Here is a 24,079-nt window from a genome sequence, read left to right on the forward strand (position 1 = left end):
AATGTATGGATCCCAAGTGTAGCAGGAACAACAAAAGCTGGGAAAGCCCAAGTCACTCCCTTTGTTTCTTGCTTAGAAGTTGAGAACACAAGTTCTGGGAGCAAGAGCTGACATTGGAAATATTTGCTTAAATTTTAAACTGCTAAGGTTAAAGGAGAGAAGGTTTTGAAGGCAAAAGTCTTGCTGCATTTCAGGATGTGCACACCTGTTGTAGCCACAGATTTATAGCCGAGACACTCTTGTATCTGAAGAAATTCAAACGGGTTTGTAGTACTTAATATGAAAGAGGAGTTATTTTTTGCCTGCTTGTCTCATGTAGCTGTGTTCCTCTGGAAGTGCTTGCAGGGACATTCAGTTCCTAAGTGCTGTGGCCCTGCTGTAACTCCCTCCTCAGGCAGGGTAGTTTTGCAGCCATGTGCAGTGCCTGGTTTAAACCAGAATGGAATAACACCCTGCCAAAGCTGTGGGGCAACACCCAGCCCCTGTTTGCCAGCAGCACCTCAGTCCTGTCTGGTTCTGTGCTTTCAGCCTGTGAACACCAGGCTGAGAGATGCTAAGTATTTGTTACTAAGTTCCTGCCTGTTACAAGCTTCCAGTATAAATAATAAGTGGAACTGAAATTGTTTTCCCACCTTTTCTGCAGTTGCAGTTTCCCCACGAGTCCAGCCTCAGATGTAAAGTCTTGACCGTAGTCTCTGCTCTTGACTTCCTCTGCCACCTTGAGCAAGATTCTTTGGATTCAGCAAAAGACTTGGGCATATTACTGAATATAGGCATTTTTGTAAGTGGATTTAAACCCCATCAACTTAAATATGTAATTGATTTGGGATCATACAGACTGAGTTACTTAAATGTCATAAGCATCTACACCCTGTCCAAATGTGTGACATTCAGTCTGTCTGAAAGTAACCATTAATATCTGTGCATGTATTTTCTTCATGTGAAAAGTAAACAAGGAGTCTGTCCTGAAGAAGATTTGAGGTTTTATTAAATGTTGATCTGGTGACTTTAAAGGGAAGAATGCTTTATTGCTGTGCAGTTGTCAGTCTGATTTAACTAGAGGCAGGGAGAGCCAGTGGTGCACGGGCCAGCAATTCTCATTGCTGAATGAGTGGAATTCCTGTCAAGGCATTATTTTCTCTACATGCAGAACTCATCATGATGATGTATGAGTTAATTCAGCTTATAGTTCCAAACTCCCACTGCTTCCTGCTGTGGTTAATTCTGGATTTACTCTTCTATTAATGCAGTCTCCCATATTAAAGACTGTTTTTAGCCTGTCTTGCATATGTCATCTTCTTGTTGGAGTTGATGGGAATGTTTTATCTTGTAGCAGTGAAGGTTTTCTATAAAGCAGCACAGAGCTCTTTCATATATTTTTGCCTTTACTAACATGATGTTTCAAGCAGTTAATTGAATGTAAATTATGGGCTTACATACGAGGAAAAATTACTTACAGGTTATAAATGTGTATTTACCCCTTCAAATTTTTTATCAGTGGTAAAAAGGACTGGAAATATGAGTATCCTTTTTCAGAATGAAGAAATGCTAGTTAGTTAAAGTTCCATTTCTTTTGTTTGCATCCATCTAGTAGATGTAAGTGTGTCTGCAGTAGCTATAACTTGTTCTTGCACTGGGGCTGGTCTGTAGAGGTTGGTCAGGATACTCAGAACAGCTGTGGGACAAACACTGGTTCTGTTCTAGCAGGGGTGGCAGTAATGAAAATTATTCCTCAGTGGAATTATTGTTCTTCAGTTGTTGGGCTGTCTATCTCTTGGCATGGGATTGTGGTTAATTGGTTATTAAAGTATGCTTGTAAAGTATTGTCTTTTATTCTGAATGTTTTCTTTGTGAACAGAATAAATTTTCTAATCCTCTTTGCTTTCCAGGCCTGTTTGTGATAGACCCCTCCTTCTATTCCTGGAGACAGACATTGTGAATAGTTGTGAACATGGTAAGGGTTTTTGGAGATGGCTTTTAAGATGTTTTGTTAGCAATAAAATAGAGAATTTTCTCCTTCCCTGGGACTAAGGATAAATTGCCATAATGAGAACATTGTTTTTGGAGTGATTGTATTATTAGTAAATATAAGAATTTGGGAAAAAATCACTGTAGTGTACATGTCTATTCTAAGAAAGTTGTTGCTTGCAAGACGCTTGAAATTTGTTTTTTTTCAGCTGATTTTGGATGGGAAATGGTTTTGATATTTATTTATTTGCAATTCGGGATAATTAAATTAATTACAGCTCTTGTAACTTCATGTAGAGATCTCTCAGTATTGTTCATGTACCAGTTAATTAAAAAAAAGAGAAAAATCCAGTTTTCAAAGGACACTGGGACATCTGTAGGTGTGACATTTCTTGTGATGTCTCAATTGCCATTCCAGATCCGCATTGCAGCGCTGAACGCGAGCTCCACGGTTGAGGATGACTATGAAGGTACCTTCAAAAGCCATAAAACACAGACCAAGGAAGCTCAGGTGAGTCATTCCACAGTTGTCTTAAGGAAGCTTTGTCTCAATGGGAGTTTTGTCCTCTAGTTATAGGGATTTGTTCAACCATGATATTTTGTTCTTATGTAAGTTTAGTTACTCTTTCTCTTGAACCCTCCTTTAGCAAACTAAAACTTCACTCAGATGAGTTATTTTAGGACAGTAACACAAATATTCTGCTGTGTAGCAGAAAGTATTAAAAGTGTGAAACCACTGAAATACATAAATAACATACTTCATAAAGTTGTCTTAATAAATACATTCTAATTATTTCAATCACAGGAAGCAGAAGCTTTTGCTTTGTACCACAAAGCTCTGGACCTTCAGAAACATGACAGATTTGAAGAGTCTGCTAAAGCTTATCATGAGCTACTTGAGATTCGTCTTCTGCGGGAGGTCAGTGACCTTGGGAGAATGACACTCTAGAAACTGTTTGCTGTGTTTTGTCTTACTTCAGTTCTAACTGGCTAACTAGAAATGTTAGTACTTGTTCCTTGTCTAATTCCTAATGCCCACGTTGTATGTATTTTATAATTTCTAGGCAGTTCTTTCTGGTGATGAGAAAGAAGGGCTGAAACACCCAGGTTTGATGTTAAAATACTCCACCTATAAAAACCTAGCACAACTGGCAGCACAGCGGGATGACTTAGAGACAGCCATGGAGTTCTATCTGGAGGTACAGTGCAGCTGAAATTAGACACTGGAGTCTAAATCTTTGTAAAATCTTCCTAAAATACAGACAGACACATCCAGCATGCATCAGACAGACACATCCAGCATACATCATGGCAGTGTACAGTTGAATACTATATTCTTTCTGATGCTATATGGGATAAAATTGGTCCATCAAAGCAGTTGTGGTCCTGCTGCAAACTCCAGCAGTGCCAATCCCTGCAGCAAGGTGGGTTTGCATGTCTGAAATGTGGGTGATTTGTTTGTTGTGCTTTCCAGGCTGTAATGCTGGACTCCACCGATGTCAACCTGTGGTATAAAATTGGTCGTGTGGCAATAAAGCTGATCCGCCTGCCCTTGGCTCGTCACGCTTTTGAAGAAGGGCTCAGGTGCAATCCTGATCACTGGCCTTGTTTGGATAACCTTATCACAATTTTGTATACACTCAGTGACTACACCAGTGAGTACAATGCATGAGAAGCATCTCGGTATGTGTGTGATTTTACATACCAAGAAAAATTGTAACAATGAAATCTGTAGGTTGAAGTGTATCTTGCTGAAGCAATGCAGCAGGGTTTGATAGAGACTGCTACTTCATGATAGAGATTTTACTGAATTCTAAAGCATGGTGGTTTAGAGAAGTTTTATTATTTATTTTTGGTTGCCCTAAAAATAAATGTCTGTGGTCTCACAGATCAGAGCCTCTGCAGGAAGTTCCCTGTACACTGTTCCTCTGCCTTTCCACGTATGCTGGTTTTGGCTTTCTAGTAATTTTCCTGCTGCATAGCACTAGGGTTTGGGTATAAATCTACAGTCTCCTTCATAGCCTGGAAGGGTTAATTGTAGTTACAGCACTGGATGCACTGCTTGCTTCACTAATGGAATCTGCAGTTATCAAAGACATTTCATAACATAAAAATGGTGAATAATTGTGTTTCTGTTTATGGTTCTAATTTCTTCTGTGCCAGAACAGGCTTGAAAGTAAGTGAAAGATGTACTGCAAACATTGTTTAAACAAAATTAATTACATTCTTTTTCTGGATACAGTACCTAGGAAGACACAAGAGACTATTTTAACTCTATGCATGTAATTATTTGACACCTTACAAAGCAATTGGACTAATTTATGTAAATGTCACATTTGGGTGGAATTCAGTGGTGTATGTGAGGCCCAGAAATGGGAGCTTTGAATGAACCAAAGCAGCCATTGACCATTCAATTTTTATTTTTCTGTTAGCATGTTTGTACTTTATCTGCAAAGCTCTGGAAAAAGATTGTCTGTACAGCAAAGGATTGGTTCTGAAGGAGAAGATCTTTGAGGAGCAGCCTTGCCTCCAGAAAGATTCCTTAAGGATGTTCCTCAAATGGTGAATGTTGTCTTAGAGTATATACTGCCTTTGGAGTGTAAATTTTGGGTTTGGGGTTGCTCAGAAAACCTGCTCAGATCTTGTGCTTTTTAGCTTGCTGACCTTCCTTCTCAATAACAATGTGTTGATGCTGTTGACAGAATGTTCTTCAGGAATTCCTTTTGGAGGGAGGTAGAAAGAGGAAAATAATCCATTTGTTGCTGCTCATTTATTTTCATATCTAAATCTCTTGTAATCATCTGCCTTTGTTTTACTAATTAGTTCCTGATCCCTGCAGCATTCACTTTAGTTTTCCTAATTAAAACAAACCAATAACGACCAAAACCAAAACAACTCTCACCCCCCCAAGAAAACCTCACCAAACGCTCCCCACATGTTACTGCTTTTCTTCCTGTATGGATTTTATAGTAGGAGTGGGTAGGAGGAAAGTGGGAAGATAGAGGCCCATAAAATTTATAGGATGTGTCTAAGTTATCAGATCATTCAGAACAAAGATTTCTGATGGCTGACACATCCATATGTGTGCCATAAAGTTGGTGAGATGATGTTGTGTGAATGCTTCTTTTAACGCTGTTTTTGTTACCTTATATGATGCTATTAAATGAATCCCCTCTAGGCTTTAATAAAAAAAAAAAAACAAACCAGCAAACAAAACCTTCCACTTATCTCCATTTTTGATTATTTCTCAGTGACATGTCTATCCATAATGTGAATGTGAGTGCAGCTGAAGCAGGAAGGATCATAAATGAGGCGCTGGAGCTCCGTAAGAAGAGACAAGCGCTGCTGGTGCGTGACAGAGAGCCAGACCTCAGGCTGGTGCAGCCAATTCCCTTCTTCACGTACGTCTTGGTGTCTTCTCTTTGCAGAAAGATCCTCTGAAGCACATACTCTGACAACTGTGTTGTGCTTCAGATTTCTTCAAAAGACCTTTTTTTATCCAGCGTTTTCTTATTAGGTTATAGGTTGGTTTGGTGTGCTTATTGTTTTAGCATAAACCCCACAGCTATTAGTTTTCAACTTTTGAATTTAAACCAGTGATGTAAAAAACAAATCTGGTATTTGAGAATGATTTGGCAGCTATTCCAATGTATTACTGGATTTTTCATACATGACTAGTTTGTATGTGAATTTCCAAGCAAATTTAGCTTTTAAAAATTGCTTTTACTATTGAGATAATGAAAACTCAGAAAAAATTTGCAGTTCTTTATTTGCAGGAAGATACAAGGATACTAGTACGTTGTTTTGTATGTCTTTATTAAGGCATAAAGGATTGGGGTTTGGTTTTTGTATTGCACACATTTTTCTGGAATATTAATGGACTCTGCATGTAGTTCATATTGCTGAGAAGTTGTTTCTTCTTGTGAAGAGGGATGAGTTCTTCTAGTACTGTTGATTGAATGCAGAACCTGAAAATTTTCTTTGACATTACTCTATACCAAAAGCTAAAAAAAAGTAATTTCCTCAGCAACTACTTCATGGACCTTGTGTTTTTAGAGAAAATTTTGGAGTGATGGGACAGATTTTTGGCACTCAGGTGTGTATTGCTGTCCCACTGAGAAGCTCCTCTTGCTATCTCTAAGCTATTAGTGAAAAAACAATGTTGAATGCTGTTAGGTTTGTAAACATAATATAGAAAATACTGTGACAAGAAGTGAAGATATTGTGATGCCATTGTGTTTGCCTTGCAGGTGGAAGTGTTTAGGAGAAGCCTTGCTTGCCATGTATCAGCACCTCACAACATGTGATCCTCCTCGCCCCAGTCTGGGAAAGAGGATTGATCTCTCAGAGTACAGAGACCCAGTTCAACATTTGATGCTTTCTCCCACCTCTACTCCTGTCAGTGTGATTCAGCCAACTCCTGTCAGCACCAATGCAGTGGTGACAATGCCAGATCCTGTATTACCTTACACTCCAACCACACCCAACTTCCCAAGTCACAGCCAGAGTTCATTGGAGCCAGGAGCTCCTGTAGGTGAGCAAGGTACTTCAATCTAAGATTCAAGATACCTTTCCTACTTATCTGGGTATAAAAAACATTTCAGAATTCTTTGGGACATGCTGTTGTTCAGCTGCATGTTGGTGGAGTCAGAAGCTTTTCAGCATATGTGTAACATCTGATAGAAAAATTGAAGGAGTATCTGACCTTTTCTGGTTTTGTGCTGTTACCCCACACTTGAGTTTTTCAGTCTTTAGGATGAGAAAAATTGTGACTCCATTCCAGCAGTGGTGCATATCAAAATTCCATGCTGGGAGCTCCTTAGAATGAATGAGCTGTTTTACAAAAAGATGATTGTGTTATTTTTCTGCTCATGTATCACTTTAAGAAGCTGAGAAGACCAAGCTGTCAGCTATATTTATTTGAAATCTATACAAGATTTTTTTGGCACTCTCTTCAGAAGGAAACCAATGAATCTCAAGTGTTGCTGTGTAATTATTATGTTTTTAAAAATAAAAAAGATTACTCACTTTTTATTTGTCAATTTAACCTGTCAGGTTTTGTTTTTTTTTTTTTTTCATTATGTTTTTAGGTGACATATCTGCAGGTGATAAATCTAAGAAAGGAGTGAAGAGAAGAAGAATTACAGAAGATAGTGGTGAAACAGCCAAAAGGAGATCTGCCAGAGTTCGGAACACCAAGTGCAAGAAAGAGGAGAAGGTTGACTTTCAAGAGCTGCTGGTGAAGTTCCTTCCTTCCAGGTACTGCACTGAACACCTTTCATTGTGAGATGATCACAGAGATGAAGCTGTTTGGGATTTTGTTTGATTGATACCCCCCAACCTTAAAACTACCAGTTCCATGGTTTGGTTTTTTTTGAAGCAGATGTGGTGCATTATCTTCTGATAAATGTAATAATATTTCTTTTAGTAAAAATTACCGAATAAAAATAAAAAATTGCTTTTACTACTGTTAAAGTGAATTAGTGGACAATGCACATATCAAAATGGATAAGGTAAAGTAATCTTGATTTGGATGAAAGAAACTGGATGCAAATCTCTGAATTTGTTTCAGTAATATATTCTCACTGTTAAAATTTGCACATTGTTTCATATTTAGATGTTACATAGTAATGAAAGAAAGAATGAGGACTTTGTTGATATTGTGGGTTTTTCCCCCCTTTCACACAGATTAAGGAAATTAGACCCTGAAGAGGAGGAGGACCCTTTCAATAACTATGAGGTGCAATCAGAGATCAAAGAGGAGAATTTTCAGCATGTTGGACCACACAGAATGTCATTTGATTCTACAACATTTATGGAGTCTGGTAGGGATTGCATTATAACCCCTGTTCTTTCTTCCTTGGTTTTGCCATACTGTATGCTTTATTTTCTGTATTTTCCTGTCATGCCTAGAAGATACAGAAGTGTATTTTAAAAAGCATAATTTTATAGCATAGAAGTATCTCAGTTGGTACTAATTTTTTAAGTCTTGGGGAATTGCTCAATCCCTGTGTGCAGGAGCCCTGTTGTGTGGAATTTCCATTTAAACACATTGGAATACAGTAACTGAATTCTGCACATATGCAGTGCAGAACTGCTGTGATATAAGTGCCCAAAACACTGTTGAAACTTAATTCTTTCAAGTTATGATCTGCCTCAACCTTAGATGTAGGCCTTTGTGTTTATCTGCTTTCTAGAAAAACAGGATGTTCATGAATTCCTGCTGGATAACCTCAACAATGGTGGAATCTTGGAGCTGATGATGAGATATCTGAAAGTCATCAGCCAGAAGTTCCTGGTGAAGTGGCCTCCTGGCCTGTGTGAGGTGGTCCTCAGTATCTATAACAGCTGGAGGAAGCACAGCAGTAGCCTCCCCAACCCACTCCTGAGGGACTCAAGTAACCAACACATCAAGGTAGAGCAGCACCTTTCCTTATTCCATATTTGCTGTTGTCCTGATGTTGGTGTGCCCAAAGTACCCAGCTGAAGTGCCCAGACACAGCTTTGGCTCAGCTCTGCTTGTCCCAGCTGTGCTAACTGTCCCAAACTTGGGTGCACTGCAGCTCTGACCTGTGTGGAATGCACACAGACACCCAGAGAGAGGTAATAAACACAGAGATATTTTACCCCTTTATTCTCTTGTTGCTCCTTTTCCTCCCCTCCTTCCTTTTCTTCTGACATGACACAGTTTTGTTTTGTCATCAGGTCAGTACAGAGGCTGCTCTGTTCTCACTGGCTGATTCAGGGTCAGCATTGCTGCTTTAAATAGAATAAATACTCCCTAGTTTGAAGATAACCTGAAATTTACAGCAAAAAACCAAACAACAACAAAAACAAACCAAAACCACCTCCTCAGCATCACCATTTTATTACCTTTATAAATCTGGAATTTCCTGAAAGCAGAGAGAAAAAACAATAAGTTCTTTACATTATTGTTAAAGCACATTAATGATTGAAGATGATATTTCTTGAATTATAAAACCAGTTCTGGTAATTCTTGGCCACTGAGCCAGCCTATGTTATCTTTTTAATGTTAGCAGTCTGTATTCATTTGGAAAGTTACTTGCCTTTGGTATGACTTCAGCTGGAAATTTTTTTTCAGATCAAGTGTTTTTACTTCTTTGCAAATGAAATATTAATTATGAAAATTGCTGTGTTCCATTGATGCCATTTGCAAAACAAACAAAAGTGCCTCTATGTAGCAGATGTTAAATTTTTATACATCCTGTGACTTATTTATGTATATATTTCACATATACACGCCTTCTTTAAACAAATGTAAATATATTTATAAATGTATTCCCCTTGGCTCTCATTATTACTGCATAACTGCTTACTTTTCTTAAATTTTGTCTTATTTTTCAAATGTCAGTGCTACTGCTATATTCTGAAATCGTGCTTTTGGCATGAATTGGCAATTTAATATAGTTTTATTTCAGCCAAATTAAAAAGTAAGGATGACTAATTTTTTCTAACATCAGGCAATGCTGTTCTGACCTTCTTCCATGAACTGAGATTTTTCTTTTTTAATGGTTCTGAGTATTGTTTGGCTTTGTACCTGTTGATTTGCCAGTTACTGTACACCTCAGGCAGTTATTGTGCACCTTTCAGGCAGAAGAAGTAGATACAGCTTGGGAATAGAAATCCCAAGAGGACAAGATGAAGGCTTTCTTTGAAGTAAATTGCAAATGTAGTGATTTTTTTAAAATTTATGCTTCTTTTAACGTATTTCTTGCTGTGAACACTCTTTTGATATCTCCTTACTTTTTCTGAAGGATATGATGATAATGAGCCTTTCTTGCATGGAGCTGCAATTAGATCAGTGGCTACTGACAAAAGGGAAGAGTTCTACAGGTGAGAACTTAAATTTTCTTCAGACTCTAAAAACACTGGGAGTGTATGGAGAAATGTTCCCAGGAATTCACTGGATTTTGGAGCTATTTTGTCTCAATATCTTTCAGATCTGTGTTTTATTGCTCTATCAATTGTTGGCCTTCAGGCAGATCAGACCTTTGAAATTCTGTGACGTGGAACTCCTTCCGTGGCATGCCTGTAACTTCATGATAAAATGTACTTAATTGACTTGCAGTTTCTCCAAGAAATTGTCCTGCTGCCTCTGTGAATGGCAAGTTTGGTCCTGACTTCCCAGGAACTCACTTTTTGGGAGACCTGCTGCAGCTGTCATTTGCATCCTCCCAGCGAGATTTGTTTGAGGAAGGCTGGATGGAGTTTGTCACTCGGGTCTATTGGCTCAAGGCTCGGTTTCTGGCTCTGCAGGTGGGCTCCATTTTGGTTTAACAAACACAGCTTGTCCCAAATTCAAGTCAATATGTTATCATCTTATTGCAGGGGTTCCATGCTGTTGTCTCCTTATCACAAAAGTTTCACACCTTCCTGGTGATTCTTGTGGGCAGCTCCTCAGAGCCCTGGCTCTTTCTTCTTTACAAAGTAACCAACTGACTCCAGTTGGCAACTTTGTGAAGGAGTGAGGCTTTGGTAGTTTGAATATTATGTCAAGGCTGCCCTCTCTTTTTCAAAGAGAGCCACCCCCACTCTGTTATAGCATCTTCTTCTCATTGCTTATAGCTGTGGCCTGGTAAAGTCAGGCCTGTTCCTAATCTTTGATAATTGGCCCAGCTGCAGCTCCTCAGGGGTGAGATTACTTTCTACACTATCTTTATTTTCTTATATTCTATCCCCCTACAAACATTGTTCAGATGCAGCTGATTCAGGAATCTCAGCTCTTTCAGGCATGTGGATAAAATCAGCTTAAAACATAGTGATTTCATTTTGCTTCTAAATATAATTAACTTCCCCTGAGGGTTGAGGTGGAAATGAAGTAGGAGGTCTCACATGCTCAGCAAATATTCAGATATGTTTAATAAATGTCTTTGTTTAAATGAACATGTACTCAGCTTAAAAACAATATTTGTACTAAAGTTACTTAGAATAGTGTTGTGGAGCTGCAGAACATAAGATTTTTGAGGGCCTGGATTCATGGACACTATCAGAGTCTCAGGAACACCAAAATTCAGATTGAACTGAAACAGACTCTTTTTTTTTTACTGTTCCCTCTGCTTTTTCAAGGTGGCATGGTTCTGCTTTTGAAGATTTTTCATTTAATATGCAAATTTTGAAGCAGAGGGTTTTAAGCCTATCACTAAGGGAATAATTTGAAAGAAATATTATTTGATCCCAGTCTTTTTCTTCCTCTCTGTGTTGCTTCCCCAGGACATCAAAGAGGGTTTTTTAATGCAATAATTATGTTTAAATCTGGGGTCAACTAGTTATGTGAGTCAGTTTCATAAGTGTGAACTAACTTGGTCCTTCCCCTTTTTTTCCCCTGCATCTAAGGTTCCTTTCTAATAAAGTTATTTAGGAAAAATGAGAGTTCCTATACAACTACTGGCATTTTTTTCCTTGTGATATGCAGAGTTGTATTTTGCCTGTGCATGCCTTCCTGACATCTCAATTTCAGTAACTACTTTACACAGAGCAAGTCGAATTCATTCACTTTGTGGAATATATGAATGTTTCTTTACTCAGTGTTTTAATTTGCACAAATGGAAGAGTTATTTCTGCTGGTTTACTCTTCTGCCTTTTTAAAGGAAAGGGATTTTAGCACTCCAGACCAATCTTACAAGTTTATGCAGGCTGAATTCCATTTTTCTGATTTGTTTTATCCATTATTGAAATAATTGGTAAGATATTTTAAAATATTTTTGCTTTAATTTGAGCTATTCAGTTGAATTTATTGTTATAATTTTTGAGGACATGCAGTAAGCACACTGGCAGTGCCTGCATTAAATTTAACCATTTTCTACAAGTTTTGGAGACTTTCTGCAGTGAGAACGGTAGGATTTTTTTTGGTTGATTGTTTTCCTCTGTACTGTTTCTATAGGGAGACATGGAACAGGCTCTTGAAAATTATGATATCTGCACTGAGATGCTGCAGAGCTCCAGCAGCAGCCAGGCTGAGGCTGGCAGTGAGAGCAGCATCGTGATCCGGCTGCCCAACCTGCACGTGGATTCTGTGGTGTCTTTGGAAGAGGTGAGAGCTCATTTGCAGGGTGTGTTCCCTCTTCCATCCCTCACCCTCCATCTCTCCCAGTTTCAAATGTCACCTATGAATTAGTTCTTTTGTGAGGGAAGTTTAGTGCACCTCAGAGTGAGGGTTTGGTATTTTGAATATTACATCGAGGCTACCCTCTCTTTTTCAAAAATTACACTCTTTATATCTGTTGGTCCTGTACATTTTTACATTGCTTTTATGCAAAATAAAAACATTAAAGCAGCTGCATGCATTAAAGCAGCAGTGGATTATTGAATCAGTGTTTTTCTTTTCTTTTCTTAAACATTGAGAGCTAAACTGCTGGGAGAAGAGTCAGTAGTCAAATATATGTGAAAACAAAAGTTAAGATTGTATCATCTGTGATGTTTGCAGATTGAAAAGAACCTAAAATCCCTGGAGAGATGCCAGTCTTTGGAAGAGATCCAGCGGCTGTATGAGGCAGGGGACTATAATGCAGTGGTGCATCTGCTCAGGCCAACCTTGTGCTTCAATGGTTATGGCAGAGCCAAACACCTGGAGTTTGTCACATCCATACCTGAGAGACCAGCTCAGCTGCTTCTCCTCCAGGTTTGCTTTGTTTCGTACAAAATCTGTTTCAGTAAGGAATTAAGACTTATTCCTGAAAACAGGAGGGAAGGATTTCTGGAGTGGATGTTGACAGTTGTGAGTCTAATTTACAAAGCCAAACATGGAACCAAACCTGTGAATGCTCTGAAGATCACAGCTTTGTTGACATCATTAGCAATGTGCCAGCTTTTGCTGACTGAGAGTGTGGCTAAAGATGCAAGATGTTGAGGCATCCATGGAATGAACAGAAACTTGAGTTTCCTGAGTTATTTTATGGATGAATTCATGCTACTGTTGACTATATGGTGACTAAGAACCATTCTGAAACTTGGTTATCTAGCATATGAATGATTTTTATGCTGTAAAGACTCTCTCCTGCGTGAATGAGGAACTGTTGATACATGCAGTATAATTGCTGTAGAGTTAGACCATTTGACACTGTAAAAATAAGTGTATAATAAGTGTATTAATGAGCTCAGCTCAGCTGAGTATATTAGGTTAGTTGGGGGAGAAAGTTTGCAGGAAAAAAAGACTGATGGGTTTTTAACTGCCCAGAACCCAGTCCTACATTTTCCGTGGTTTCTGGTGACCCAACCTCTTCAGAGTGGAAAGATCAGAAGTTGCTATTCCACTGGCCTGAGAGTTGCTACTTTGTTATTTATGAAGTAATGAAATGGTAGCACGAGATCATAAAGATCCAAACCCTGTTTCTTGTAAGGGCTTTATTCAGCTGTAGATCATTAGAATTACAGCCCTACAGCCATCTCTTTCCTGTTTTCTTTCCTTGCATCTTTTATTAAAGCAGAAAGATGTGATGATTTTTTTGTATTTAGATCCTACTTGTGTATTTGTCATCCAGGATCCATGCACCTCCTATTGTCCTTTTAATGTTGCATTTAAAGTTGTTGCTTCATTTCATTGAAATCATCACATTTACTGAGTATAGTGTTTTGCTTTGCCCTGCTGTGCATTCATGTTTAAAATAAACTCTTCATTGTTATAATAGATCTTTTTCATATTTACATTCCCTAGGACTCCCTGCTCAAACTGAAAGACTACAAGCAATGCTTTGAATGTTCAGATGTTGCCTTGAATGAAGCAATTCAGCAGATGATTAATATGACAGCACCCTCAGCTAAAGAGGAGTGGGTTGCTACAGTAACACAGCTGCTGACAGGAATAGATACTTCATTATCCTCAGTTAACAGCATCCTGAAAGACTCCTCTGTCACACCGAGCCTGGTGCGCTTAACAAACAACCTGATCCAGGTAAGGCATGGCCTGGCACCAGGAGGTGTGCTGTGTGCTGCAGGACTCAGGGCAGGCTGCAGGACTCAGGGCAGGCTGCAAGACTCAGAGGATGCTGCAGGATTCAGGGCAGGCTGCAGGATTCAGGGGATGCTGCAGGATTCAGGGCAGGCTGCAGGACTCAGGGCAGGCTGCAGGACTCAGGGCAGGCTGCAGGACTCAGGGCAGGCTGCAGGACTCAGGACTCAGGGGATGCTGCAGGACTCAGGGCAGGCTGCAGGACTCAGGGCAGGCTGCAGGACTCAGGGCAGGCTGCAGGACTCAGGGGATGCTGCAGGACTCAGGGCAGGCTGCAGGACTCAGGACTCAGGGGATGCTGCAGGACTCAGGGGATGCTGCAGGACTCAGGGGATGCTGCAGGACTCAGGACTCGGGATGCTGCAGGACTCAGGGGAGGCCTCAGGACTCAGGGGATGCTGCAGGACTCAGGGGATGCTGCAGGACTCAGGACTCGGGATGCTGCAGGACTCAGGGGAGGCCTCAGGACTCAGGGGATGCTGCAGGCCTCAGGGCTTGCTGCAGCTGCTGGCTGAATTCCCACCCACTCCTGGTGGTGCCTTTGGTTACATTGCTGTTACATTTTTGGGAAGGGGGGTGTTACCATTCTGTGTGAGCATTGCCATAGTCTGCAGTGTGATAGAGCTGCACTGAGCACACACCTGTGCTAGAGATCCACTACCAAGCTGCCTAAAACAATCAAATATGGTGGTAAGATAACCCAGCACTGGGGTTTTAGGCTATTTGAAGTAGTGATAATGTGAAGATTGACTGAGCTGCCTGGATGTAGCCTGTAAGTTCTGGTTCTGATCTTGCCCTTATGTGCTTCAGGCTGGAGGGCAAGGCCCCATAGGCCTTACAGGCGTGGTAGAATTGCTTGCAAGTGCTGGCCAAAGTAAATGATTTTCTGGTAAAAACAGAGAGGGTGATGTGAACAGGGCAGGGGAAGAGTGAAATGTGAAATGCTTCTAGAATTATGAATGCAGCTAATTTTAGCCTTTTACAGAAGGTACTTTCAAACCTCAAAACTGAATGAGTGTTTTCAGTCCAAGTAACAAATGGCAGACTTACAAATGGCAGTTCTGTTAAGAAGCAGGTCTAGTTAATGTCAAAATTCAATGTGCTTGCAATTCTCAAATCTCCACTTACTTCTGTAAAAGCCAAGGAGCCTTCACTACTTACAGAATCATACTCTTATTGTGTAAAGTTGTATGTTTTATGAAATGTAATGGAATTCTGGAGAACAGAGTGTTCAGGCACATCATTTATGTAGCATCTGTAATGATTCTAATTGGTCTTTAACAGTTGTAACACCTGTGCTAGAATTCAGGAATTTTTGTAAGTTCCTCAGAATCTGGGTTGTAGGGAAATTTCTTGTACAGTAATGAGGCCTAGTAATGCTGAGAATTGATGCTGTGTGTTTGGTCACTATGAATTGCTCATATAGGATATTAACAGAGACACACCTAGGTGGAAAATGGGGGTGCAAGAGGAATATCAGAGTAGGGCAAATAATCTCTTCCCCTACTAATTGATTTACCTCTAGCATTTTTACAGTCACTTGTGAGAAGCTGAGACTCAACTTTAGATTATTTCCTTGGGGTAAAATGTGCTGCCAACTTTGGGTTGTTTGGGGAGGATCCACACCTGACCTGTGTTTCCATCTCTTTGTCTGTATAATGTGTGTTTCTTTCTTAGATCATAGACTGCAGCATGGCTGTCCAGGAAGAGCCAAAAGAGCCCTATGTGTCCTCAGTGCTTCCATGGATTATCCTGCACAGGATCATCCAGCATGAGGAAGATGCTTTTCGGTCCCTTTGCTGCCAGCAGCAGCAGAACCAGGGAGAAGAAGGTGGATTATTTCTTCACTTTTACATATTGCACCTGAGCTCTTTACCATCTAGCTAAGGAGTATTAGTAATAAAATACTTGTTTGTTGTCTTACCTTGCTGGCTGAAGGGAGGAGAGGGCTATGAAAACATCACTTTCCACCAGAGAGGAAGCTATTTGCCAGTTGAAGCATTGACTCAGATTTAACTCAGTTCTGTGCTACTTTAATATTTAGCAATTTCTTTCTTCCAGTGAGTCCTGATACCCCTATGTTGCCTTCTTCACTTATGCTGTTGAACACAGCTCATGAGTATTTGGGAAGAAGATCCTGGTGTTGCAATTCAGATGGTGCTCTGCTCAAGTTTTACGTAAGTAGAAATTGTGGAATAACTGAGAGTGATTCTGATTGATCTCTGAAAATCATCTGGCCAAGCCCTCTCCCAAAGCAGGAAACAAAGTTCAAAGTTAGATTGTTTATTGCCTTATCTTCATGTTAAAGATACACTTCTAAATCCACTTTCTGGCTTCTCCCAGACAAACATATGAAAGTTTCAGTCAGTTTAATCTGAATTGTTATTCCAGACCCTTTTCTATTGGTCTGCTTCTGTCATACTCCCCATTGTTCCCTGGACTTGCCTCACTGAGAAGAAGAATTGTTTTATTCTCTTTTTTCTTCTTTCTTTTTGCTTCTTGCACTTGTATTCTATTTTGTTCATGGGATTTGAAAGGGAAGTAGGAATAACCAAGCAGTTGGATAGTACTGTATATCATTCAGGAGCTAAAAAAACCTGTTGTGTTACATCTTTAAAATTGCTGCTAAAGTAACACAGTGGGATTCCATATTCATCTTGTCTCAGTGGTTCTAAATAAGTTGCTCACTTCACAGGACTGAATTTGTCAAGTGTTAGGTGGGGTTTGCACATTTCAGTGTACATAAATACTGTTTATTGTGTAAAAAGAACATATTTAAACTTTCAGCCAAGAAAATTCAGTTTTGAACAGCTTGGTTGTTTGTTTCTTCCAAATCATGAGAGTAAAGATTTGCAGCCCATCATCTGTCCTCAGTTACACAACTGGAACGCTCCTGATTGCTCCCACATCCTGTGGTGTTACCTGGATTTGCTCTGAAGCTGTGATGCATTTAATTGTTCTGTGGTTGATAAATTTGCCCTGTTTGATTGTACTTACCTTGATTTTATACCACAGCCTGAAAAAAATAGCAATTCTATTGTTTTCATGTTATTAACTAAATATTATTTAAAATACACATACACAGTTGATCTGTTGAACAGTGATGAGAATGAAGAACTACTTTAGCCCTCCATTTTCCTGTGTGTTAAGTCTGTTCTTTGCTCTGTTGTTCAGATGGGTGTGTTACATCTCATCTCTTGTGCTCCAGGAATGGGTGTCTGGGCACTAATACTCTAGCATTATTAGATAAAAGGATTTACCCATTCATGATTGACCTTTTTAAGATTATTCCTTGAGGTCTCATTGTTACACCAGAAAAGAAATTTCCCCTGGTTAAATAGAATATTTCTATTTGTTTGCTCATTTTCTCTTAGCTCAGAAAGCCAAGTGTTTCCTGAGCAGAGCACTGGCAGTCTGGGACAGCCTGGCTGCTGGCAAACCCCAGATAATGTCATGCCATGGCATCCACTGGGCCCTCTACAGGGACATTTCAGGGGCACTTTGCAGATTCAGCTTGACTTCACTGAGGTTTATTACCTTCAGCCAAGAGAAAATCATGATTAGTTCTGCATAGAGCTACTCAGGAATCTCCTGATTTCCCTTCTCAGCACTCCCTGGAGCTTATTAGGCCCAGCTCAGTGCCAGACCCCATCTCCCTGTGCATTTGAGCAGTGGCATGTCCAGGACAGTAATTTACACAGCTGGGAAGGACGGCACAGAGAGCCTGAGGGCTTCTGCAGGAGTCAGCTCACCCTGGCAGGGCTGCAGTGAATGAGCAGGGTTTGAACTGAGGCTGATTCAGGCTGGAACTATCAGATTATCTCTGTGTCCTGCTCTCCCCAGCCTCCCTGGTGGCAGGAGCATAATGCTGATGCTCCAGAGCTGGCCCTGCAGGGACTCCAGAGGGTTCATTAGCTCAGACCCTGTGCTTCATGGAAATGGATGGGCTGTTCCCAGGCTGTCGTGCCCTGAAGTGATGAGTCTGAATTGTGCCTGAAAAATGTGCTGTACCCACACCTGGGGAGTGACAGAGTATGGGCTGGGAACCTAGGCAAAGTGCAGATGACTTTGTTATTTATGAAGTAATGAAATGGTAGCATGAGATCTGGCAATGTATTTGCAGTGAGATCTTTGCAAATATCATCAGCTACTTCAAACAAAATGTTCCATTTTCACTGGCAGAATTGCCAGCTTCTTAAACTAAAATATATTATTATTAAACACAAGAATTCAGTTTTCAGAGTTTTCAGAGACAAGGGGGTGTTGGAAGGATAGGGAAAGACAAAGATAAAATGGGATGAATTATTTGAAGAGAAAGGCAGCTTCAAGAATGTGAACAGTGTGTTTCATAGGTCAGTGTTAAGTGGGCACCTTCTGTAGGTGAACTGTCTGCTCGAGGTCCTTATATTGCTTGGGGATGAATGTGCTGTGCAAGAGAAGGTGTTAATATTAATTAAGGCCTTTAGCAATAGTCTGAATTATTAGGAACAATTCTGGATTTCTGCCAAGAACTTGAAAGTTGAATAGTAACAAAGGAGATTTTGAATGCTGTTCAAGTGAGAATTCTGTTACTGCTGTTAGATGTGCTTTTGTTTGTAGCAGTAGGAATATAAGGCTTTTGTTACAATATCCTCTGATGCTCACTGTTTTTCTTCAGCTTATTTAGCTACCCTTTCTGTAAATTTCAAATGTTGATCACAAATTCATACAGGGAGGGTGCTGGCAATAAGGTGTCTGCTGGGACTCGGTATGAATGAGTCTGCTGTGACTCCAGATGTCATTGAAATGCTTTCTAAGAAATGTCTTTGCTTTTCTTTTTCAGGGGTTTGGCTCTTAATAAAGAGTACCTTGATCTTAGCACAGATATTTTAATCAGAAGAGAATCAGCATCTTCTATTTAATTCCAGCTCTTATAAACGAGCTCCTTACATGTAGAAAGTTAGATTTTTGCCTTGTCATGCAGTGTTTGTATTGACAGAAAGCTTTGTGTAGGATCATGCATAAATAAGTTTGAAGTCCTAGATGTTGAAAAATGAAAAATGGTCACAAATAAACATTTCTTTTTAAAATTGAAATTCTATTGTGGAACGCATTAAAATTGAATCTTAAGCCTCAGTGGTTGTGTAGGTCTTGACTTGGTTATGAAATAAATATCCAGAATACCCCTACACAGGTTATTCTTAGTGAACATATTTTTATTGACCTTGAAATGTCTTCTTGGAATATATTCCTTTTGGGTTTGTTTTTTTATGGAAGCTTAGTGAGACTTTTCAAAGAGTTACCTTTCTTCTTTTGGCATTCAGCTGCAGTTTTTATAATGAATGTCTTAAACTATCAGCATCTTCCAAAATATTCTACTGATGGGTGCTTTCTCTTGTGGTGTTGAAGGTAAAGATAGCAACTTGCTACAGTGTTTAGTAATTTGGGATCAATCCAGCCACTTTCCTTGGTGTGCAGCCATCTGTGTAATACTGTTCATACTGTTCAATTCTATAGTCCTTTTAGCCAGATTTTCATTAACTCTCTCTCTTCTTTTGCTGCCAAGTCCTCTCCATCCTGCTTTTTTCATGCAGAGGAAATTGCTGGTTGTGAGTTAGGACAGAAATTCTTCTGTACCTTTTCCTTATTCACAGCATTGATGAACTGTAGTTCACAGTTATATTCACAGAAGCAGCTTGGTGTGTAGGGGAGAACTTTGAATGATTTTAAGTCTGAAACATGAAGCTGATATTTAACCTCATTGATTAAAGATAAGTGCCTGTGGATTAATATAGGAAAAAAAATAAAAGCACTTCAATGCTGCTGCAGTGCCAGTTTACAGAAATACATGAGTAATATTGGGGAAATTTATTGTTATTGGGGAAAAATCCATGTAAAAATCCCTTAAAATCCCTTGAAGTTGTTTTCTTCACCTGCCTTCAGCCAGCTGGGCATCTCACTGTGAGCTTGGTGTGTAGGGGAGAACTTTGAATGATTTTAAGTCTGAAACATGAAGCTGATATTTAACCTCATTGATTCAAGATAAGTGTCTGTGGATTAATACAGGAAAAAAAAAATAAAAGCACTTCAATGCTGCTGCAGTGCCAGTTTACAGAAATACATGAGTAATATTGGGGAAATTTATTGTTATTGGGGAAAAATCCATGTAAAAATCCCTTAAAATCCCTTGAAGTTGTTTTCTTCACCTGCCTTCAGCCAGCTGGGCAGCTCACTGTGAGCTTGGTGTGTAGGGGAGAACTTTGAATGGTTTTCACTCTGAAACATGAAGCTGATATTTAACCTCATTGATTAAAGATAAGTGCCTGTGGATTAATACAGGAAAAAAAATAAAAGCACTTCAATGCTGCTGCAGTGCCACTGGAATGACTTATGTGAGACCAGTTTACAGAAATACATGAGTAATATTGGGGAAATTTATTGTTATTGGGGAAAAATCCATGTAAAAATCCCTTAAAATCCCTTGAAGTTGTTTTCTTCACCTGCCTTCAGCCAGCTGGGCAGCTCACTGTGATGTGCAGGTGACCTTGTCCTTGGTGCTTGCCTTGTAGGTTCAGGTACTACAGAAAGAACTTGCAGCTTCCACTTCTGAAGATACTCATCCATACAAAGAAGAGCTGGAAACAGCCTTGGAACAATGTTTTTATTGTTTATATGGTTTCCCTAGCAAAAAAAGCAAAGCAAGGTACCTAGAAGAACATTCAGTACAGCAGGTAAGTTATGTCTTATCCAATGTCAGTGGAATATCCTGAACTGATGAAAGATGCATTCTTATTTTGTTATGCACTTTGATATATTTTTGAGAAAGATTACTTTTATTTCCTTGTAAATTTTATTTATTTTACACATTGTAGAGAATAAAATAAAAATTTTAATATTTTTTAAAATAATAAATATAACAAATTGAATATTTTAAATGCTAGTCTTATCCATAGTATTCTGCCATCCTGAAAGCATTGAGAAATTGATTTTATTAAGCTATCACTTTCCTATTTTCAGCTGAGAAGAAGTTCAAGGTTGAGGAAAATTTAGAGAGGAAAAGTCAGCTTGAGAGAAGAAAGTTTTAGCGGCCAGCCTTGCAGTTTATGAAAGTGAAAAATGTCCCAGTTAAAAGTTTGCAAGTACATTATATTATCACTTATTTTGACATCTCTAATGGTAAATACCTGATAGCTGTTTATGAGAAATGTGAAGTTCAGTTGAATTTGGGAGAAGGGCAACTACAGAGTGCCTCTGGAAGAGGGTTGTAATATTAAAGGAGGAAGAGAAAAGTACAGGGCAGCAATGCAATGTCCTGCCTTGAGAAACATCCCTGGTTTTGTTCAAAAACCCCAGCCTATTTTTCACTTGCCAAATGCAAATGATCATAGAATTATCAATCAAAACCATTTTCATACAAGCAAAATGATTGTCTGGCTCTGTTGAACAAACCTTTTAAAATACACAAATACTCTTCCATTACTGTTCATTGAGTATTTGGCAATTTTGTGTGTTATATGTACATCTTAGAGAGTGAAGACAATGAGAGAAAGGGGATAAATAAGAAAAAGGGAAGTATAAGGAGATTACCCTCTGCAACTTTCTTGCATTTCAATCCAGAGCAAAATTTAAGAGTAAGGTTATTAGGGTAAAGCAATAAAAGGAGAAAAAACTTAGTCTAGCAGAAGAGAACTGTCCATTATTTTGAGTATTTTTACTGCTTTCAAGAAAGAAAAGTGAAGAGAAAATGAGGAGTAAATTCTGGAAGTAATTTTCTGTAGAGAGTTCAAAGAGGGGCTCAGAATTTTGTCTGGTTCCCATTTCATTACCTCTTCTTCCTTGGCTCTGAAATGGAAGGGGCAGAGTTGTTCTCCATATTACCCATGATCTCAGTGTCACTCAGAATTTTTACAATTGATCCTTGCTTATAAACAATTTTTCTAAGCAAGTAGAATGGATTTATTTTTACTTTATTTTGACTTTAGTGACCTACACTAAGTTACAGCAATATCTTTGTCTGTTAAATCAGTGAGCAGTATATTGTATTTGTGAGCAGCATAAATTAACAGCACCTTTAGCTCTGTTCTTGGGAGGTTTAGTTTGGTTCCTGCTAGAGTAATGTGTACACTCCCCTGAACTAGAAAGTCTATAGAAAATCATCATTAGTAGACTTGAATTTTAGAATTTGAAATATTTTTTCCCCTCTCATCTACTTCCCTCTTCAGGTTGATCTGACATGGGAAGATGCTTTGTTCATGTTTGAGTATTTTAAGCCTAAAACTCTTCCAGAATTTGATAGTTACAAAACCAGTACTGTGTCTGCTGATTTGGCCAACCTTCTGAAGAAAACTGCCACAATTGTTCCTCGAACTGACAAGCCTATGCTGAGCCTGGAGACTGTATCTGCCTATATTGAAGGAACATCCAGCAAGGTACAGTTCATTGTTTTTTTAAAAAAATGAAATTGTAGGGAGTAACAATTGGTGTTGCTGTTTTTATGTTGACTTTGAGATTATTAGTGGGATGATTTATTATTAGTGGGATTAGTAGTGGGATGATTTATTCCATGATGTTGGCTTTTCTTGGGTAATTGCATTAGTCTTTGAATGGTAAAATATTGTCAGGATGAGATGTTCATTAGTGTTTGTAAGTGCTCTATCTGTGAAATGCTTTCAAGGTCTTCCTATTCAAAACCTTCACATTATGTAATGAAAAGGTTGCTTCCTCTACAGGGAAGAAGCAAATGCTCATTTTTATGAACCTTTGCCTTTCTGATCTTCAGGCACCATCTCTCCCTGAGGGTGCAGACTATTCTCCACCAGTGGTGACTGAGCTCTATTATCTCCTGGCAGATTATCATTTCAAGAACAAAGAACAGTCCAAGGCCATTAAATTTTACATGCACGACATTTGTATTTGTCCAAACAGGTCAGTATTTTGGAATCCTGCTGCATGTCCTTCATTCTTCTCACTTCTTTCAGCACTGAAAAGCAGACAACTGGTTTCAGGAATGAAAAAAAATCCCAAACAGCCAAAAGCCCCACTGCAATCCATTATCACATGTCCATTGTATGATTAAGGTCATCTCTAAAACAGCCCAACAGAGAAAACAAAACCCAAAACATAGGGTGAAATATTTGATTGTTTGAAATTAAAACAAAAAAAAAAGAAAGGAGGAGGGGGGAAGCTAAATTGAAATAAATAATAACTGTGAAGAATGAACTGTTTGTACCTTTTGTTCTTTGCTTTGGCATGTTCATGCATGATAAGGAGTGAAAAATATCATTTGATAGGTAACTATAGCTCAAATGGCATCCTTTAGTGCATTAATTGCTTAGGCTGACCTCTTCCTAAAAGTGTTGATTTTGGTGCTAGACAACCACACAGAGAATACAAATAAAATATTTAAGTGATATTTAAACAAAACCACCTTGTTTCTTGATAATTTACAACTCACTGAAATACCATCAAGATTAAGCTCTCTCATCTTAAAAATAAAGCATGTTCTGGGTATCAGTCTTCTAAATTAAACCAAATAACCTTTAAATTTACTGATTAAATATAGAGTTTGCATATTAGGTGTTATCATTTTAATTCTCCTTGAAGTTGATAGATCAGGGTCAGTGACAAAAACCCTAATTTGATAGATTTGAGACAAGAAAATTGTTTCTAAATCCAGTCACGTAACAGAGACAAAAGGGAAGGTGAAGGCACAGAGCAATTTTAGATGTGAAATCTTCAGAGGAAATAGCTGTAGTTTAATGTTATTGCATCTTCTAGTCTGGGACTTGTGACTAGCAAATGGCTAAAACTTCTGTTTAAAGGCAGATGAAGAAATTACCATTATCACCCCCTACCCATTTTTCTGCAGTTTGATGTTCTAAAACTTAAAATCAAAAATAAATGAATGGAATGCATTTTTACTTTAATATGTGGCTTTTTTTTTGCACTCAGAAGATGCTTTATGTGTAACATAGTATTTTTACCCCAGTCAATGTAGTTGGTACTTGTCTGCACTACAGTTCCTGCTCCATTCCCCTCAGGAATCTGACTGTTGAGGTCACTTGACCTAGAAATGGGTTTTCAGTTGGAATCAGAAGAAATTGCAGGCAAAAAACTGAGAACATTATGGTGGTTGCCTTGGTGTTAAAATCATGGTAAAATTGAAAA

General features: G+C 38.9%; 1 protein-coding gene across 2 annotated transcripts in view; it reads left to right on the forward strand.

The window, feature by feature from the left end:
* The first annotated feature begins 667 nt into the window (after positions 1-667).
* CABIN1 (calcineurin binding protein 1) overlaps positions 668-24,079 on the forward strand; it is a 117,081-nt gene continuing 93,669 nt past the window's right edge. Inside the window, exons 1-22 of one of the 2 annotated variants that reach the window (XM_066562001.1) lie at positions 668-781; positions 1,890-1,954; positions 2,387-2,479; positions 2,774-2,887; positions 3,033-3,167; positions 3,443-3,623; positions 4,401-4,530; positions 5,220-5,369; positions 6,219-6,502; positions 7,059-7,227; positions 7,657-7,793; positions 8,166-8,383; positions 9,744-9,822; positions 10,058-10,245; positions 11,870-12,019; positions 12,413-12,607; positions 13,640-13,876; positions 15,611-15,764; positions 15,995-16,110; positions 20,482-20,643; positions 22,135-22,341; positions 22,692-22,837. In XM_066562001.1, coding sequence (XP_066418098.1) covers positions 1,952-1,954; positions 2,387-2,479; positions 2,774-2,887; positions 3,033-3,167; positions 3,443-3,623; positions 4,401-4,530; positions 5,220-5,369; positions 6,219-6,502; positions 7,059-7,227; positions 7,657-7,793; positions 8,166-8,383; positions 9,744-9,822; positions 10,058-10,245; positions 11,870-12,019; positions 12,413-12,607; positions 13,640-13,876; positions 15,611-15,764; positions 15,995-16,110; positions 20,482-20,643; positions 22,135-22,341; positions 22,692-22,837 — 3,248 coding nt within the window. In that variant the 5' untranslated portion in view covers positions 668-781; positions 1,890-1,951. Of the gene's footprint in view, positions 782-1,889; positions 1,955-2,386; positions 2,480-2,773; positions 2,888-3,032; positions 3,168-3,442; positions 3,624-4,400; positions 4,531-5,219; positions 5,370-6,218; positions 6,512-7,058; positions 7,228-7,656; positions 7,794-8,165; positions 8,384-9,743; positions 9,823-10,057; positions 10,246-11,869; positions 12,020-12,412; positions 12,608-13,639; positions 13,877-15,610; positions 15,765-15,994; positions 16,111-20,481; positions 20,644-22,134; positions 22,342-22,691; positions 22,838-24,079 lie in introns of those variants that run through there. The other variant, XM_066562000.1, reaches the window with a different exon arrangement.

The sequence above is a fragment of the Molothrus aeneus genome, chromosome 18, assembly GCF_037042795.1.
Source record: "Molothrus aeneus isolate 106 chromosome 18, BPBGC_Maene_1.0, whole genome shotgun sequence".
NCBI classification, from domain to species: domain Eukaryota; kingdom Metazoa; phylum Chordata; class Aves; order Passeriformes; family Icteridae; genus Molothrus; species Molothrus aeneus.